At 35.3% G+C, this 19,669-nt stretch overlaps 1 protein-coding gene across 6 annotated transcripts in view; it reads left to right on the top strand.

Annotated features, from left to right (window-relative positions):
• LOC139144285 (ninein-like protein) overlaps nt 1-18,497 on the top strand; it is a 36,983-nt gene extending 18,486 nt beyond the window's left edge. The window contains exons 10-21 of one of the 6 annotated variants that reach the window (XM_070714959.1): nt 42-134; nt 1,428-1,617; nt 3,168-3,209; nt 3,949-4,868; nt 6,239-6,352; nt 7,078-7,185; nt 8,662-8,757; nt 10,014-10,079; nt 10,723-11,382; nt 12,183-12,251; nt 13,113-13,436; nt 14,305-18,497. In XM_070714959.1, coding sequence (XP_070571060.1) covers nt 42-134; nt 1,428-1,617; nt 3,168-3,209; nt 3,949-4,868; nt 6,239-6,352; nt 7,078-7,185; nt 8,662-8,757; nt 10,014-10,079; nt 10,723-11,382; nt 12,183-12,251; nt 13,113-13,436; nt 14,305-14,490 — 2,868 coding nt within the window. In that variant the 3' untranslated portion in view covers nt 14,491-18,497. Of the gene's footprint in view, nt 1-41; nt 135-1,427; nt 1,618-3,167; nt 3,309-3,948; nt 4,869-6,238; nt 6,353-7,077; nt 7,186-8,661; nt 8,758-10,013; nt 10,080-10,722; nt 11,383-12,182; nt 12,252-13,112; nt 13,437-14,304 lie in introns of all 6 variants that reach the window. The other 5 variants (XM_070714956.1, XM_070714958.1, XM_070714957.1 and 2 more) reach the window with 5 other exon arrangements.
• Nucleotides 18,498-19,669: the final 1,172 nt, after the last annotated feature.

Here is a 19,669-nt window from a genome sequence, read left to right as displayed (position 1 = left end):
TGGCTGGCTTCCTTCCCTTTCCATGATTCATCTGGGTACAGTTAGCTGAGTTTGAAGCCCAAGAAGATCACATCAATGAAAAACAAGTTCAGTTTTATCAACAGAATTTGAAAGAGTATCAGGAACAGAATAGAGTAAGTCTGACAACAGATGACAGTGTGTACATTAGACATCTGTCTTGATGCTATGTATTCATAGTTGTAGATGCTTTATATTGTGTGTGGTTTCAATTTGTCATTTCAGTTTCTGTTGTTTGTGTTTGTATCATTGCAAAAAGGGTAGACCAACTTTGCCATGAATGGCAAACTTTTGTCAAATATTTATTTTTCAAATTTTGTCACGTAATTTTATGAAGCCTGTCACAGTTTTACTCACAAACTTGTATCCGTTTTAAATTGAAAGTTCATTGTTTAAACACATTTGACAAATGAGCTGTCATGGGACTTGGTCTACTGTTATTTAGATTTTTATTGTAATTTTTCTACACATGATTTAAACAGTGCTAAATGTAAACTGCTAGTATATGTCCTTTCTAAAACTGAGTCATCATATTCAAGTAGCAAGGCTATTTTGACTTGACGACACATGTACCACAAGGGTTGAAATATGAATGGATGCAAACAAACCAGAAGTCTGTCAAATAAACCTGTCAATATTTCACATCATTTTATTATCAAATCAGATGTTGTTTGGAATTTGAATATTAGAAGTAGTAAAATGAAGTTGCTAATGGACAAAATGATTGTCAGCAATTTGTAGAAATTATTGATATTCCTTATGATTGAAAATCAATGCAATATAAATTGGAAGCAGAACAAGAAGGTTACAATTTCTGAATATGTATGTCTGGTTTATATCATACATTGAAATACATAGCTGTTCACTAGCTAAGTTAGTAACTATACAATTCATTGTTTGGTGAAATTGTCTGTGCAGTGTCAAGTCAAAGTAGCTATTGTAGTGGTTTGCTTTGCTAGTGATGTGAACATTATGCCTCAGATACAATGTAACAACTGCTTGATAGATGTTATTGAAATGATAGATACAATGTAACAACTGCTTGATAGATGTTATTGAAATGATAGAGTGTAACAGACCTATGAACATGATACTAGTGTAGACAGTCATGATTTAATGCTAAATCATTCATGAGTTATTGTGTAGTCACAATGGAAAAGGGCTTAACCAAAATGTGCATGACTAGAAATTTCAGTTTTGTTTTACACTTGACAAAGATTGTTGAGTTGAAAGACATCTGTGATGAAGTCATGGTATACAGTTGTCACTGTTGAAGGCTTCATTGTGTGTTGCAAAACAGGTCAATATATGAATGAACAAAGTGTGAAATTTAAAAGCAAAAGGGTATGTATGTATTGTATATTAAAGATTAAATTTTGATAAGATTATTAATCATCTTTTTTTCACAGGGATTAAGAGATGAGAATGATGAGCTCCTTCAACAAATTCAAATCTTACAACAACAATTATCGGAACGTAAACTTAGACGGAGAGGAAGTCGTTCCAGAGATCTCTCTACACCAAACAGAAAGGGATCAGTGTTATCGGACTATGCCAAACCAACAGTTATCAGGAGAAGAGACGAACTGTCTTCCACAGGTTAGTCTTTATACATTGTCTTATCTCCTAAATGTCATTCTGCATTGCCTGATGTTGATATCATAGTTATAAAAAATCTTTTAATCTTGCCACAGTCACAGTAAGATCAAATCAAAAGGATTTATACATTGTAGAATGACTGAGTTTTAAAGCCGCAATTTTCAATCCCAGGTTCTCACATTAGTGGAGTTCTCCTCCCAGTCAAACATTAGCCAGTACGATGTTTGATTTCTATAACATTAATAACACAAACTGATCTCAACCTTTTGCTAATCCTGCAAACAGAGTTTATACAAGCGTTTGATTGACGGTCAGTTCAAATCACCAACGGTCATTGATTCCCCACCACCAACGCTCAAATTTCCTAAAAAAATTGTCTTCCAATCATGTTAGAATTTGAATACAACCACAGAGTTCGATCGGCAGCATCTTCGCGTTGACCGCTTGGCAGTCTGTCTTCATTTTTGCTGCCGGAGAAAACTAACAAGTGGCATTTTCTGGAGCAAGTTCCCGCGTGTTGCCTGTTTGGTGTCCACTTTACACAATGAATGCCGCCATAGCTTCGCGTCCTTTTAAAGGGAGGCTCCGCCTTTAAGCTAGTTTTGAAAACAGTTGTCACCAACTGACCAAGCTTGGCTTAAGTGTGATTTTGAGATTCAATAGTGTAACCGTAGTATTTATTATTACTTGCATTGATATTTTATAATTTTAAATGTCCATATTTAAATCTGCATCAAAATTTACTCACCCATATTTACAAGGAAATTGTTTTCCAGTCTGTTTGTTGTTTTGAAAGACAGTTACCACTATAACACCTGATTAATGTATTGATGAGTTGGATGTATGTCAAGATCATTGCAAAGATTTCAACACTTGGATAATGTACATTGAGGACCATTATCACTGTTTCCATTAGTCATCTCTGATGTCAGTGTCTTTTGGCCCCCATGTGTGGGAGACCAGTGTCATCACTAAGTCAGTCTATGTGTGCCAGTCTGTCTGTCCATCTGTCTGTCTGTCTGTAGACCATATTTGTGGAGCTCATAATTCACAAATCATTGCACCAAATGTGACCAGCTTTGGTTTTTGGATGATTTTCTAGAAGTGAGTGGAATCTCACAGATGTGCTTGCAGAATTATGAAAAAATTATATAATTATGATTTTTCATAATTTTCAAAAATTTATTTTCATGACAAAGTTATTTCTGTGATGATTGGTATTTATTTTTTGTTGGGATAATTCATTAAAAATTTGCTCAAATTAGCATAAAATTTGCATATTTTTATTTTTGAGAATTTTTGGTCATTTTTTGTCAGAAGTTTTCTCTTCAGGAACGACTTGTCCAATTGGTCTTTTTGGGGATTTTAGGTTTGTTAGGATTACCTGATTAACATATATCCAAATGATGGAGAAATTTAACATATGTATATATTGAGCCTAATTTTGTTGGGTTTTTTTTTGTCAAAACATTATATTTTTTGAGAACTGCTGAAGTACTTTAAATCTCATGCCATTTCTAAAGTTGAATTACAATATTAAATTTTTTCAGAAGATGAGTCTGAAGATGAAGATGGATCCACGTCAGTTTCTGGTAAGAGGAAACGTCGTCAACTTCCTGTTGCTATGAGATCAGGTGGGGATGGGGGGTCCAATGAAGACGAAGATTATAGCAACAAAACACAGGATAATTGTAAGTTGTTCTACCATTGGCAAATTGGATAGACGACACCTGTAGTACCAGCAAATACGCATGATATGTCACAAACCCCTAACCCTACACGCAAACCTGGGATGGTGCTTGTAATCTCCATAGTTACAGACACGTAGCTAGTTTTATCAGTAGTGCAAGGTTCTAGTTTTAGCTAAAAATGTAATCACTTATTGTAATTCTTTTACACACTACTTCTTAACTTCTTCTTTCTGATCAAACCATTATAAAAAGAAGCACTGTGATGTATGTGAAAGACACCTAATTGACTGTTCAATACTTTCTTGAGCAAAGTGAACAAATTGATGAATAAATCACAAAGCTTGATTGAAAATGTTTTTCAAATAGCAGCACTCAGAAAATAAAAAGTATATGGAAATGTCTTCATTTTGATTTGCCCAATCTTTTTGCAACAGTGTAATATGAAAATTTTTCCGCTTCAGCCATCAGGTGATATTCCACAGCTATAATCATTTATTTGCTTAGGTTCGGCAATGCCTGTAATTCTGATCAACTGTATAGATCTTTGATTTCATCAATGCAATTCTGTACTTGTAGAAGCAGTTGCTGGCTTTGAGTCCTAATAGTGACTGTTCAATATTTACACTCTTTCTCATCCAAGCTGCTAAGCATGCAGAAGAAATTGAAGAGTTGAAGAAAAGTCACAACCAGGAAATCAATGAACAAAGGGTCAACTTTGAAAGAGAACGGAAAGACATTGAACAGGCTTACAAGATGGAGATTACAGACCTGGAAGATGACATGGCAACTGCCAAGGAAGAATTTGCCAAACAAAGAGACAACTGGAGAACAGCATTAGAAGAACAAGAAAAAGGTGCCAAGGAAGAGAAAGAGGAAACAGAAAGAAAATCCCGGAAAGAAATGTTGCATCTTAGGGAAGAGTTTGACAGAGAGAAAATGGAAATGCTGCAGTCATTTGCCAGAGAGAAGGCTGATCTCAGAGACAAACTAGAGGCAGAATATAATGAAGATCTGGATAATAAAATTGCTGACGTCAAAGAGACACTACTCAGAGAAAGAGCTGATCTTGAAGATAGGTACACTAGAGAAAAACTTGAAATAGGTCAGGGATATGCCAGAGATAAAACACAGACTGAGATGGCGTATAAGAGAACCAAGTCAGAACTTGAAGTCCAGTTTACTGCAGAGAAGTCACAACTAGAACAACAACATGAAAAAGAAAAGGCAGATTTGGAACGCATGTATAAGAAACAAATGGCAGAATTGGAACAAATATTTGTGAAAGGAGAAGCCGGGTTGAAAGGTCAGCTTAGAGCAGACTTTAATGAACTTCTTGAGCAACATAAGAGAGAATTAGAGGCATCCTTGGAGAAAGACAAACAAGATATGCGGATTATGTTTGAGAAAGAGAAAGAACAACTGCAAAGAGAGATAGATCGGGAAAAATCAGAACTTTCTAAATCTCACAAGCAAGATAAGCTGAGCAGTGAAGAGAAAATGAAAAAAGAACTGGAAGAGGAGAAAGCCAAGATGGAGAGTAAAGTACGACAGAAATTGAAAGTATGTATGATTTCAAATAATATTTGGATGACATTACTCGAAAATATTTAGCATTGGTGAAAGCTTTGAAGTAATTGAACTTGAAATAATTGGTAATTTAAAAAAAAAACGTACCAAGACTCTAAGCTGTTAATATATTTTCTCAGCATTTTCTGTTGATGTATCATAGAGTTTTTGATGTGCACTGTAGTTATGAATATTTCCAAAGCAGTCTTAAAGTCAGTGCCATTATTCTTCGGTGGGGCAAGTTGGTAATTACCTACCAATTTAGCTGGGGATATTGCAATATACCAAGGGAACTTCCTAAGCCAAACTCTGTTTTCCTATCCTGAGCGGCAAGATGAGATCTAAACAAACACAGCGGGTAATGAGATTTTACATCCAGCAATGGTGATCTGATAACTGGGATGAACCATTTTCATGTAGGTTCGTTAAAGGGGACTGGATTGGGAATGAAAACTACAAGGAATAAAACATGATCCTAAGAGATCATATTGTGCCTTGTCTTCTTTTTGATATATATTGCACATAACTAGGTTTGAAAAAGCTGCATGAAGTAACATCATTCCAAACATGGTATTTTGTACAAAAGTTTGAGATCACCCCTTGTACATTAATCTTTCAAAAGCTGGTCTTTACTGTGTGGTTCACAGGAGTCTAATTCAAAAACAATCAGCGACTCAAAAAAAGTCAACTTTACAGTCTGTCTTGAAAGCTCCATCGAAATCGAGACAAGATGACAAAATTGTACGAAGCTACATGAAGTTGAAACTATGATAAATATCGCTTAGAGAATTAATGCACCACAGACGGCACTTCAGCATGACATCACCCATCTCATTCTCAGTACCATTGCCAAAAACATCCTGGAAGGCCACAATCAAAAAGTTTGACATGACCTGCACAACTAGTTGCTTAATTTTCTGTGGGTGAAGAACCTTTGATAGCAGCTAGTAAAATATTGACAAAATACTTTTTTTTTAGAATACTTGTACTGTACATAACCAGCCGGCAATCAGAACAGTGTTCAACATACTACACGATGAACTGAGCCAAACATACAAAATCACTACCAAAGTTCCCTCTGACCAGCTAAATTACTGAAACATAAGGCGGACAGTGGAGTACATAATGGTTCATCCCGGTATCAGATCACCATTGCTGGCTGTAAAATTTGTTACCCGCTGTGTTTGTTTAGATTTCATCTTGCCGCTCAGGATAGGAAAACAGAGTTTGGCTTAGGAAGTTCCCTTGGTATATTGCAATATCCCTAGCTAAATTGGTAGGTAATTACCAATTTGCCCCACCGAAGAATAATGGCCTTAACTGTAAGTGTCAAGCCTTGATGCTTTGACTTTTCATTCGTTCAGCGTGAGATGGAAGATGCGTTTGTTGAACAAATTGAAAGAATCAAAGAAGCTCATGAAGAGGAAAAAGATGATTTCAAGAAAGAAAACCGGGAATTACAGGAGAAGTTAGAGAAGGTAAGAATTGATCAAAAACAAATCTTGTTACAATCAGAGACAAGATTGTAAATTAACATTGATCACACTGGAAGAGTTAGATCCTGATGAGTATAATAGCAATAATGTCATGTCATTTTGCACATTGTGAATCACTGTTTATCATCAACTGTATCTTTAACATTTTGTCTCTACCTGTAAGAGAGGAAAATGCATTCACTGCAAAATATAACTGCTTACTCATTTCGCCTTTTCTTTGATGCAACTCTATTGCTAAAGGGACAATATCTGCAATTTTTGATAACATTTCCACTACTTTTGTTTGGTAAAAAACCTACATTTTTGCATTCTTCCACCTGAAGTATGACAAATACGAAGTATTCGCCCAGTGAACATAATACAGAAACTGTACATTGCTTTGAACAGATGATGTTATTGTCACTCTTGTCCGGAGTGAAATTCATTTGCCAACAATAACGGTGGACCTTATACCACCAGTACACATACAAATTATTGACAACACAATACATTTGGACAAAAGTTTTGGACAAGAAAGAAGAACTGTATTTTGGAAACAGAACAAAAGTACAAGCAATTTAACCAAAAGTTCTCGCCAATGGAGCTTTAAGTACAGATACTTTTCACCTATACCTGTACTCTTTGAATTCAATGTGACCTTCAGGGCTTCAGAACGTTCTGTGTTTTACTGTAGAGTTGAAGTGTGTGTATGTTTAATCTTGCAACAGACTGAGAAACGTCTGAAAGCCCTTGAAGTTGAGAGAGAAGACGCTGTAACAACCGTCAAGATGCATACAGTACAAGCAGCAGCATCGCCAAGAAGTACTTTAGATAAGGTATGTCAGTTACTAAATCATTATTGCATTCATTGTGTTTTGGTAGTCATTATGTAATGACAAAACCTGTCCATGTTTCATTTCCTATGAATCTATCAATATCTTGCTACAGCCAGTATAGATGCTTTGTACAAGACAAGTATTCACATATTGGTGTGATCATTTCACAGTGTTTACCTTATGGCATAGATACATGTATTTGTTGGCATACTCTGTACAGTGGTCATACACCATATTTTTTGTGAAATGCTAATTCTTTCTGATCTCAGACATTGTTGTTGGTTTTGAAATAACTATAAAGAACTGTATCAAAGTTTGTACATTCTTTGAAACAACAGTCTCACTGATGAAATCCCAATGTTTGTGTCCATTACTTGTCTTCTGTTAAAATCCAGTTTAGTATCTCAAAGACATCTATTCACTGATGACTAAATTGACCAGATTCAGATAAAGAGATGAAAGTGCTCATATTTTGAAATTATTGAGAAGTATGAACATGAGAAGTATCACAAGTATTTCTCCACACATTGCATGTTGCTCTGTTTGACCATCAGACTGGCAAGTTTTACAGATAGAATTATATCCACATTGACACAGTCATTGACTCTGTCAAATTCTGCTGTTAAAATAGGCTGTGTCATATTCTACTGTTATAACAGCCTGATTATGAATGCTGCAGCCATACCAGTATTTTACATGAAAGCCTAAAGTGTTGTAACATCTGTGTACCTGCTGTACATAACAATAGAATTTATGTATGGCAACAGATGTTTGATTATAACATTCAGCGAAAGTGAAAACTATTCACTGTGTTCATGTTGTGAAACATTTTTATTTTCCAAAATGCAATATTGTCCAACAAGGCCATAAAAAGCCTCATGTCTGTCTAATCCTGGATTTGATGGAGTGTGGTCACTAGAAATGTGTACAACTAAACATCATTACATAAACTTGTGTGAAATTGAAATGCAGTTCTTCACAAAAAAATTAGTTCTGTATGCTCATTTTCAAATTATGCCACATTTCCAACCATTTTAAAATGTATTTCAATGTTCTGGATTTTCTGTATAATGAAAATGTAGCATTGTTTACAATTTGCTACTTTGTGATTCCCAATACCAGTTGTGGCATCAGCACCAGTTTTATGTCCACAGCAGTTCCTTGATTTTCCTGGTTGGCAAAGCCTATATATCTCCACATCTGCAGTTACAAAGTTATGTGACATGTCCTGTGTTTAGCCCACAGAGTGATTCCTTTTTCATCTGCCAATTCTTGTACCCTAGTCCAAACTGTCTCATAACTTGCAGCGCACACACTGTGTAATACCAGGCACAGCCAGTGCCTCTGTAATACCATCCAAGGCTTCTGCTTTTAATTGTACACAAAGCTAACCTTCATGTATCAAATAGAAGTACACACTTTGTCAAAAGGCCTTGATGTCAGAGCATTGCTAATTCTGATTTATACTGATTACAGTCTGAGGATAGATACACTTATTCAGCTTCACCACGCAGCTCATCAGAAAATATTCATAGAAAACTGCAAGAGAAGGAGAAACTTCTCACAAACAGGGTACAAATTTGTATTCCAATATTCTGTGTATACTGTGTGTACCCTTATATAATGTGGTGTTGGGTTTATTGTGAAACTGTGTATGTGCTGACCATACAGAGGCTAAACATTGTCCTCCTTAAACAAAATGAGAATCTAGTGGCCGCATCAGTCTTGATGAAATCCAAGATATTGTTCACTAATGTGACCCAATCAAGAGACTGCCTTGTTCCAGTGTAGTAACATTTGCACTGTTAATGGCTTCTTTCAGTATAAATGCCGGAATCATCTACAGGACTCAAAGTTAAAATCAATTCAAATACAGACTTATTGGCTGCCAAAGGGATATGTTTTACCTCTGTGTGGTCATGCTGTCAATAAATATATTATACAACTTCCTTCTGCATTCAATTCAGCTATGTTGCTGTACATCACAAAAGCTATGCTCCTTTACTTCAAGTGCTGCATAAACTTTACAATGCACTTGCACTTTATTTGTAAAATATCATGTTTTGTATTCAAGTTCATGTTACAAATCTGTATCTTGTAATTACACTCAAAGTTACATGTATCTCGTAATGACATGCAAAGTCACATATATTTTGCATGGCTTGATTACTACCAGTGAGGTGATGTGTAAGTTCATTAATCAGTAGAGATGTATGTGTGACAGTCTCTTGCAAAATTCACCAGCCAACAAAGTTAATAATTAAAGGGAAATGTTTGACCATCAATGTAAAGCTCATATTAACAATTGACTGTCTGTCTGTGAAAGTTGCAAGTATCAGGAAAAACTCCTTGGCCTATGTATAAACACCAAAGAATGTCCTTGGTACAATGCAAATGACACTACCAGTACTGTTTGTTTATTACATATTGGCAATAAAAGTTGAATCTCAGTGATTTCAGTTTCAGAGAAATATTCAAGATTTCCAAGTTGATTTGTTTTGTATTGTGTAAAATACATGATTGAATGAGTGAGGGAATATCTCAGACACAAAAATGCTGTTTATATGTTTTGCAGCATTTCACTTTCATTATCAACAATGTCGCTCAGAATCAATTTAGAGAAGCTTAGGCTCAGGAATTTATTGTGAATTGAAAAAGGAATATATTTTGCATAAATAGTTTCATATTCTCTGAATGAATAATATATTGCTGCAATTTCCAGGTCCTTCCAGTTTATACTGTAAAAAATAGCCAACTGGAATTGTTAGAAATGTTATTGGTATATAGAAAATACAATTATTGATGTCATTTCATGTGTGTGTATACAGTTCTTACCATTCTTCAAGTCAGAACAAACCGTAACATCCAATGAAAACACAGATAATGTGACAATAGTAAGTTCAAGGAAAAATCTGCAGATTGTTGTAGAATAGAGGTAATGCTAGACTAGTGTAGCTAATAGAGCCTAGACAACGTTGTATATTAGTATATGTCTGTATAACTAAGGGAAGTAGACTTAGCCTAGTGTGTAAGATCAAGGGAATTCTGGAGACGTAGGTAGCATGCATATAACTGTACAGACTAGCTTTTCCATTGGAAGATTGATTAACATTGGTTGACTACATACACCATTGGAGAAAACTTGGCGCTGAATACATTTAAGTTATTTTATGACAGGATTTAGTTTTTGAATGCAAGTAAATTGAAAGAGTTATTGATAACTACAACACACATCAGATAAACTGTCACAAACTATTCTATAACCTCACTCCTTTTCTTTTATGTCTTCTTAGATTAAGTAAATTATAATTGTTATATTATCATAATGTTAACTTTGCATGGATAAATAAACATAATTAATTCCACTAGCAATTAATCTCCTTTTAAGTAATATTAACCGCAGAATATTCAAATAAATCTGCTCAACTCATCTTTTGCTCTAGATCTGAAATGTTCATTATTTCTATCCTATGTAAATTGAATATTCCATGTGGTACTAACCATCTTACTAACAATAAATACACTCCTTTCTAAAAGGCTGCCTATGAGGACATGGAAAAACAAAAGAGTATGTTAGAATTAAAAGTAAGAGCTTTGGAACAGAAACTGAAGACCAGGTCTCAAATGGAAGTTCTTTCAGAAAGCATTCAGGCAACAGTGTCTATGACTGAGAAAATGACACAGACTTCTGAAGAAAACGTGAAAACCCAAAACAGGAATATCAGTACACAAACAGAGAGAAATGTCTTGACAAGAGCTCAACAGACTGTTATTGAAGGTGTACGACCAAACATGAAGGCAAAAATGACGCAGACTTACAGAGAAGTTTTCAACAAAAGTATTCAATACCCTGATGTTGAAGAGAAGGGATGGTTGAGCTGGCTACTGAATAAAGATGATAACAGCACAAGCCGTGCTGTTCAAGCCAGCACTCCAACTATTCAGAGAGGTGTCCAGACCGTCAACGATAATATTAATAGGAAAAGAGACCGGCAAACACAAACTGAGGCATTAGAAAAAACTCTGACAAGAATACGTCAAACTCAGACGGATGATTTGAAGACAAAGATGGCCGCAATGCAAACTGAACCTGAAGAGAAGATAGAAACTTTTGATCAGAGAATACAAACAGAGAAAGAATTGATAGAATCGTTGGTTTTGGAATCTGAATACAGAAAAACGACACAGAATAAAGAGGTTGGCCTCTACTTAGTTCTAATCCCTTGACTTGTTCAACCCCCATTGTTTCAATGGTTTAAAATGATCCCATTATCTTTTATTTATGATGGGATATTCCACTATGAGAAACAGGGGTGTACAAAGGCTTGCTTCTCAGATATTTCAGTGTTTAGGCTGATGAGCTGCGGTGGTGGAGCTTTTATCTTTTCAATTTTTTAACTAAATGTCTATGAATAATCTAAATAGGTGATGGGCTCAGTCCTTCAAGCACACAGATATCTACCTTTCATGTATAACTTCTGTGCTGACTACATTGATTTGGTGAACACTTCAGTAGCACAGGAAGTATTCAAGCAGAAAACAAAGTATGATTTACACAAAGAAAACATTTTAGTCAGTTTGTACCATTGTTATCAAATTACAATTTACTTCTTTTCATATGCCCACAAAACTGATTTTGACATGTCATGTCATAGCTGCATCTTCTTGTTCCAGAGCATGTTGAGCCTATATGTCTGGTACATGGACATCTTTTGTGTATTTTAAGTGAAATGCCTTCCAAATTTCCTGGCAGAACATAAACGTGTCCAATAGTTCCCTGTATGAGTGTTGTCTAATTGCACCAGTTGTTTTTGCTAGGGCCCTAAGATGATCTTAAATATGCATGGCCTGATGACAGTGTAATTTATCATTATGATATTACCCGGGGTATGTCATTCCTTCTTCATCCAATGAGTGCATTGGTAAGAAACTAACAATCTTTCTCATTTGTGGAAAGCTAGAAGATATAATTGTATATTTTGTTTTTATTGTTTCAGGCCAAACTTGAAATGTTGGAAGAGGAAAGAGTTACTCTGAAGCGAGAACTCAAAGATGTTAATCAGAAAGTGAGTGAAAAATGTAGTGTTTCAGCTTAAGTTCTAGATATGTGTGGTAATACATTTTGTTGTGATGCATTTGTTTGCTAAGAGCCTGAGAGTCATTCTAATACGGTCTGTTACCTGTTTCACAAGGCTGTAGGCCGAGGTAAACATACTGTTTTGGGTGAATTTCAGGCCCGGGGGAAAACAAACTTTATTGTACCAGGAATATGGCCAGTCAAAATGTTTTGTAACACCTCATCCAATTTTCTCTCTGAAAGATGGAGGTTGACCACTCAGCTATCACTTGTCTTGGTAACAGACAACACCTCTATTTTCTCTTACGATTTTAATACAGAATGTGCACATACATAGATTACGCTTTCAAACTTACTCAGTCAACAGCTGTCTGAACTGTTAACTGGTTACTATTTATATTAACTGTTAACCAGTAACTGGCTATTTGCATTTACCAGTGCCAAAATGATGGATACCAAGTGAGATCGTCAATTGATGAATCATGGCAAAGATTCTGGATGTGTTACAAAAGGTTAATTGAAACATACACTTAAGAAAACAAAAAGCTTTTTACCACTTTCTTTCTTCATCTTGGCAAGCATGCATTGATAAACTTGAGACTATGTATTCATGTGCAGTGCCACCCCCTTGGTCATCCAAGAATAAAAATAACATCTTTTATGACGTTTACCTTCTACACCTTAAAATTGATGTCCTGGTTACAAGGAGTAACAGATTTTTATATTAACCCTTGAATGATGTTTGAAAAATTTGTCAAATCCAGTCTTCATGAAATGTATGAACGTGATATCTCCCTGACAACTGTTTAGGAGATGTCAATGCTAAATTAATCAATTTTCTGTCACACAGTTACTTGAAGCTAGAACTGCACTTTCGCTGTCCCAGTCACAACACATCAGAGAATTACAACGACTCCGTGATCAGAGGAATGAAATCAGTGAAAAAGAGGTGCAGGCAATGAACTTGAAGTTGGCAGAGAGGGAAAAACGACTTCAAGACATGGAAAAAGTTATCAGAACAAAGGAAGAAGAACTGAACAAAGGTCTTCATAACATCAAATCAGAATACGACGGTGAAATGAAATCATTGAGAGATGAAAGAGCTGAGATTGAAAAGAAACACAGGTCGGCTAGAGGATTGCTTGATGATTATGTCATCAAACTTAAAGAACAGGTAAGGATGTTATCAGAGTTAACACTTGATGAATGCAAGAACAAACGATGTTGTGCAAATCAGATACAACCCTCCTCCTTATGGTAGTTAGCTTTTTCACAAGATGCTTTCATTGTAATAAACAGAAAGGTTCCTCATTAAAGCTCTGATGGGTCATCTATGAAATCCCATTGATATTAGTCTTACTGCAGTGCCGTGATTGCATGAGACTCACATCAACTGCTGAATTTTCTGCAAGAAGTTCATTCTTTCAGCAAATTTTGAAACATAGAAGACAACATGTGATATGATTGAGATAAAGCAGTTTGAAAAGAATAAAAGAAAATGAATGAGTATTTCAGTGTGATTTAATGAGTGTTTCAGTGTGATTTTAATGAGTGAGTGTTTCAGTGTGATTTAATGAGTGAGTGTTTCAGTGTGATTTATTTAATGAATGAAGGTTTCAGTGTGATTTAACAAGTGAGTGTTTCAGTGTGATTTAATAAGTGAGTGTTTCAGTGTGATTTAATGAATGAGTGTTTCAGTGTGATTTAATGAATGTTTCAGTGTGATTTATCATTTAATGAATGAAGGTTTCAGTGCGATTTAATGAGTAAGTGTTTCAGTGTGATTTAATGAGTGAGTGTTTCAGTGTGATTTATTTAATGAATGAAGGTTTCAGTGTGATTTAACAAGTGAGTGTTTCAGTGTGATCTAATGAGTGAGTGTTTCAGTGTGATCTAATGAGTGAGTGTTTCAGTGTGATTTAGTGAGTGTTTCAGTGTGATTTAGTGAGTGTTTCAGTGCGATTTAATGAGTGTTTCAATGTGATCTAATGAGTGTGAGTTTTACTGTGATCTAATGTTTTGATCTGTTCATTCATTCACAGCTGAACAAATCTACCAAACGTGACATGTTGCTGAAGGAGCTGTACATCGAGAATGCCCAACTGATGAAAGCTCTTGCGGAGACTGAGGAAAGAGAGAAAGCAGCGGAGAGAACTGTTTACAAATTAAGTGATAAGAACAAAGCTTTGTCAAGACTACTTAGGAAAGTTTGTCCAGCTGCCCTGTAGTAAACAGTGAATCCATTGGTATACTAGTGGACACAAACAGTGAATCCATTGGTACACCAGTGAGTGGACGCAAACAGTGAATCCATTGGTACACCAGTGAGTGGACGCAAACATTGAATCCATTGGTACACCAGTGGACGCAAACAGTGAATCCATTGGTACACCAGTGGACACAAACAGTGAATCCATTGGTACACCAGTGAGTGGATGCAAACAGTGAATCCATTGGTACACCAGTGAGTGAACGCAAATAGTGAATCCATTGGTATACCAGTGAGTGAACGCAAATAGTGAATCCATTGGTATACCAGTGAGTGGACGCAAACAGTGAATCCATTGGTACACCAGTGAGTGAACGCAAATAATGAATCCATTGGTATACCAGTGAGTGGACGCAAATAGTGAATCCATCGGTACACTAGTGAGTGGATGCAAACAGTGAATCCATTGGTACACCAGTGAGTGGACGCAAACAGTGAATCCATTGGTATACCAGTGAGTGGACGCAAACAGTGAATCCATTGGTACACCAGTGGACGCAAACAGTGAATCCATTGGTACACCAGTGAGTGGACGCAAACAGTGAATCCATTGGTACACCAGTGGACGCAAACAGTGAATCCATTGGTACACCAGTGGACGCAAACAGTGAATCCATTGGTACACCAGTGGATGCAAACAGTGAATCCATTGGTACACCAGTGGACACAAACAGTGAATCCATTGATGTATTGGTGCATGCAAGCCCATTGCAGTAGCCTGACAAAATCTGTTTTCACTTGTATCAATATGTAAAGGGTTCTATCTGTCAAATCATGTTTGAAAGAAAGAATGTTACAAAGTGAATGATTGATTGAGAGAATTTATCTTCCGATCATTAATTTAACAAAGTCACCTTGAATGAACAAAGTACTATATTAACCAGACTGACAATTTTGAACTTCATCAGGGTACTTAGCCGGCAAAAACCATCTGAATTTTTAAATTTTCAAAGTTTTATATCAAACTGTTTTAAATTGAGCAATCACTGAATTGTATGTAGTAAGTTATTTATCTATTTAAATATGGAACAGTAATTAAGAAATCAAAGGGGTGGAAAAATTGACTCAATCGACAATCACAACTAAAACAGTCTTTCTTGTCATTAGACAACCATGGTAATTGCTTTCAGTAAATGAATGATGTTCTGCAAATGCACTTTATGTCGTTAATTCTGATGAGTGTGCCCAATCCAAAACAAGATGAAGGCAACCAATCTCATTACTTCCATGTATTTATTAAGCATTTTCCAGTACAAATAATGTCAAACTATTTTAATTTATGGATCTAAGAAATTTCATGTGCATCACTGAGGCATTCATCTTGATGTTTCATGTATTCTACAGTGTGATCATGTACAGAGATGTTTTACTTTGTATGAAACTTTCAGTGTTCCTCATTTCAATCAATTCAGTAGGCCAGTTTCAAATCTCAGTGTGGACATTGGGTAGCGGAGATAGACAATGATACATTGGTAACTAAGCAGGGACAGAAGACAAGACTCAGATTGATTTATCAAAGCATATCATTAGAGTTGCCAGTACAGATAGTGTCATGGAGGAACTCGTAGCATTACGAAAATCTCAGTGACGGTGTTTGCAAGCATGAAGATAAACTTGCTATATCATGGCACATTCTTTCATCATGTTGTGATACTTTTCTTGTAAGGTTTCATATCATTATCGGCAATATCATTTGATTTAGCCACGATATGTACCATGATGTGTTTATGCTATGTTGCTAGATCATGTCATGTTGTATTGTCTTGTTGCAGCATTATATCATGTGATATCATGTCAATGTGATCTTACAATATCAACATGTCATCTTATAAAATCATGTCATGTTCTTCCATCATGTGCTGTAAATATCTTGTGTCATGTGTCGTCATATCTATGTCATGTTATCATGTATTGTGTCATGTCATGTTTCAATATCATATCATATTATGACATTCTGTGTTTTTACCAATCATCTTATGATATTTTGTCATGATGTGATGTCATACATTTATTGTTAATCATTGTAAACTGATGATAGTAAAATGAAATCTTATTGTGGCATGTCAACTGCCAGACATAGGAATCAAATGTAAAAAATCCAATTGCTGATCTGATGTGAATTTGAAAGACATTTGGACATAACATGTACATATGTATGTTAAATAAATTTCCTAACAGTAGGTGGTCAGTTTGAATAGCTTTACAATCATGTGACGTAAGTGGAAGTATTATGGGATATCAGCAGTATGCAAATCATGACCTAGTCTAGGTGCTTGTAACTCATGCAATACCTCATAGATTTGACTTTTTCAACATATTTACTTGAAGGAAGCTATGCACTGGTTGCATCTATCTACTACAGTGCCTTTGATAACAATTCTCAGCAATAATACAATCTCTGTTTTTTCTGTGCACAATTATCTTATAATGTCAGAATCAAACTTCACTCCATCATTATGAGTATTGTCGTTTTACACAAAATGCAATAATTTTACAGAGGTATGTAAGGTTCCAACAATCTTCCTTCAAGATTCCATACAAAAAGATTTCTAGACTAGATAATTTTGTCATTTGATGAAAGGTCTTTTATTGTGACATGATGGGATAAAATTTTAAAAGATAACTTGAAATCCTATGCAATTTTACTAAATTTAATGTTTTGTACATTTATATATAGATTATTATCAAAAAATATTGTGTGGCTATCTTCTTTTATTCTCATGACATAATGATTGTATAAATGTAAACTTTTTGATATGAAATGACTTGTCACCATATTTAAAGAAACATACCATATATGATTGTGTGCTATTTGGGTAGTGGTTTACAATTATCAATGAAATCTGTCCAATTTAGTATCATCAAGGCATTTTATTTATTTCACGGTATAAGTTTTGAATATGTCTCTCTTCTCAATGCATTTTCTGATTAATTTGAAGTCAGAATTTCATTGTTGAAGAAACAGATCAAGACTCTTACATTTCAGTTTCTATCTTGGAAGTTTTATTCACGCTGTCCTCAATTATCTATTAATTGATAATGCATATTTATGTTTTTTATAGAGAGGACTTTGTATGCAAGTTTATTGTCTGAGAACAGTGACTTTGATATGCTGAGAATCTGCTGACTTTACAGAAACACAATCTCTAGCATGACATTAATAGTTTGCCGTTGCTATCAATCATGAAGTTTGAAAAGACAATCCAAAAATGAGAATATTGGTAACCATGGATAAACTCTATGGGTTTACTCTCTTGGTAACCATGGATAAACCCTATGGGGTTTACTCTCTTGGTAACCATGGATAAACTCTATGGGGTTTACTCTCTTGGTAACCATGGATAAACTATGGGGTTTACTCTCTTGGTAACCATGGATAAACTCTATGGGGTTTCCTCTCCTGGTAACCATGGATAAACTCCATGGGGTTTACTCTCTTGGTAACCATGGATAAACTCTATGGGGTTTCCTCTCCTGGTAACCATAGATAAACTCTATGGGGTTTCCTCTCCTGGTAACCATGGATAAACTCCATGGGGTTTACTCTCTTGGTAACCATGGATAAAGTCCATGGGGTTTACTCTCTTGGTAACCATTATAAATGATTAATAAACATGCATACAAAAACTTTCACCAAAGATTCCTGACCTTCTAAATGAATTTGTTTTTTTATTTCTAAATGTTCAGCATGATTTAGGTTAAATATTTTAATTGCTGAGAGCACATTTAATTGAAATCAGCATATTCTGTTTACTAGAGTACAATCAGATAACGATGATGCAGAAAGTTTGGAATAACTCGTTAAATTGTTTTCTTCATAAGAGATGACAACATTGTTGTGCTCTCGCTTTTGTTTTGTAATTTTTTGATGAGAACAACCATATTTATATATTTAATATCAAAATCAGTGGGATTTTCAGTATTTTATGATCAATGGTATTTCATAAATAAATTAACTTGATTGTAAGAAAACAGACAAGTTGTAGTGTGTAATTCTCTGAATTGAAGTTTCCTTCAATGTCTAAGTATGTACGTGTAGTTGCTGTGTGCATCGTTGCATTGGAAATTTCCCCATGAGTAAGTTTAGCCATTGACACTTTTCAAACATACCGAATCAAAGTCTAGTCTTCGGAGCATCTTTCAGATCCAATTTCATTGTTAGCTTGTTTAATATCATGAACCACATTTATATACTGTGGATTGTAACACCTTCAATTGCACTGCTAAATCACAGATTTTCAATTTTCATTACCTTGTGCACCGTGGGTGGAGGGACGGTGTCTTATGGCACCATTTTGTACACAATACACAGTGCCATAATTACAAGGCGTCTGTTTTTGTGTACGGCGATTTGACGTCAATAGTTTGTGGCTATACCATTTCCCCACTAGTAAGCATAGCCGTTGACATTTTTCAAACATACCGAATCAAAGTCTAGCCTTGTGTTTCAACCTGGATGCTGCATCAAGAAAAAATGCCACAATTTGAAGGGCCAATTTGGAATGAATTAATTGGGTTTTAACTCTGACTTTTTATTCTAATACACATTTTCTGCCCATATCATATGGATATTTTGTTGTACATGTAGTACCTATATTTTACATTTCATTTTCATTGTAAAGTCAGAGATTCGTAATAAAAAATGAGCATCTCTCAGACTTGTTAGGTAAACGCCAAGAAAATCTCTATTCAGCACAATGTTTTTCTCATCTCCAATTTTGAACTAGGAAAATCATGTTCCATCATGGGAGGAGATTGAAAGATTGTAAAATTTTCAAATTAGTTGCCTGATTTATGTGGTCAGTTGATATTCATAGGTTTTTATTGCAACATCTTAATGTACATGATTGGATATCATGAAGAGAGAATGTTTACACTTCAACTTTATGAGTAAAGAACAGAAAAAATGATTTGAAAGATATTGTACAAGGGTACAAATCAGATCATTTTGTAGGTCATTTCTAGTACTATGCACAAACTCTTTCATAAAAATAATGAATAGACTTACAGTGGATGCAGAAACTTATTTTGTCTCTTGACATTTCAAATACTAAACAATAGATACACACAAGTGAGTATAGTTAGCGACACTGGTACTGATCAGCAAATGGCAATGATAGATTTTTCCCTTCTACATG

The sequence above is a fragment of the Ptychodera flava genome, chromosome 11, assembly GCF_041260155.1.
Source record: "Ptychodera flava strain L36383 chromosome 11, AS_Pfla_20210202, whole genome shotgun sequence".
NCBI classification, from domain to species: domain Eukaryota; kingdom Metazoa; phylum Hemichordata; class Enteropneusta; family Ptychoderidae; genus Ptychodera; species Ptychodera flava.
Note: the sequence above shows the minus strand (reverse complement) of the source record. Positions and strands in the feature narration are given on the sequence as shown.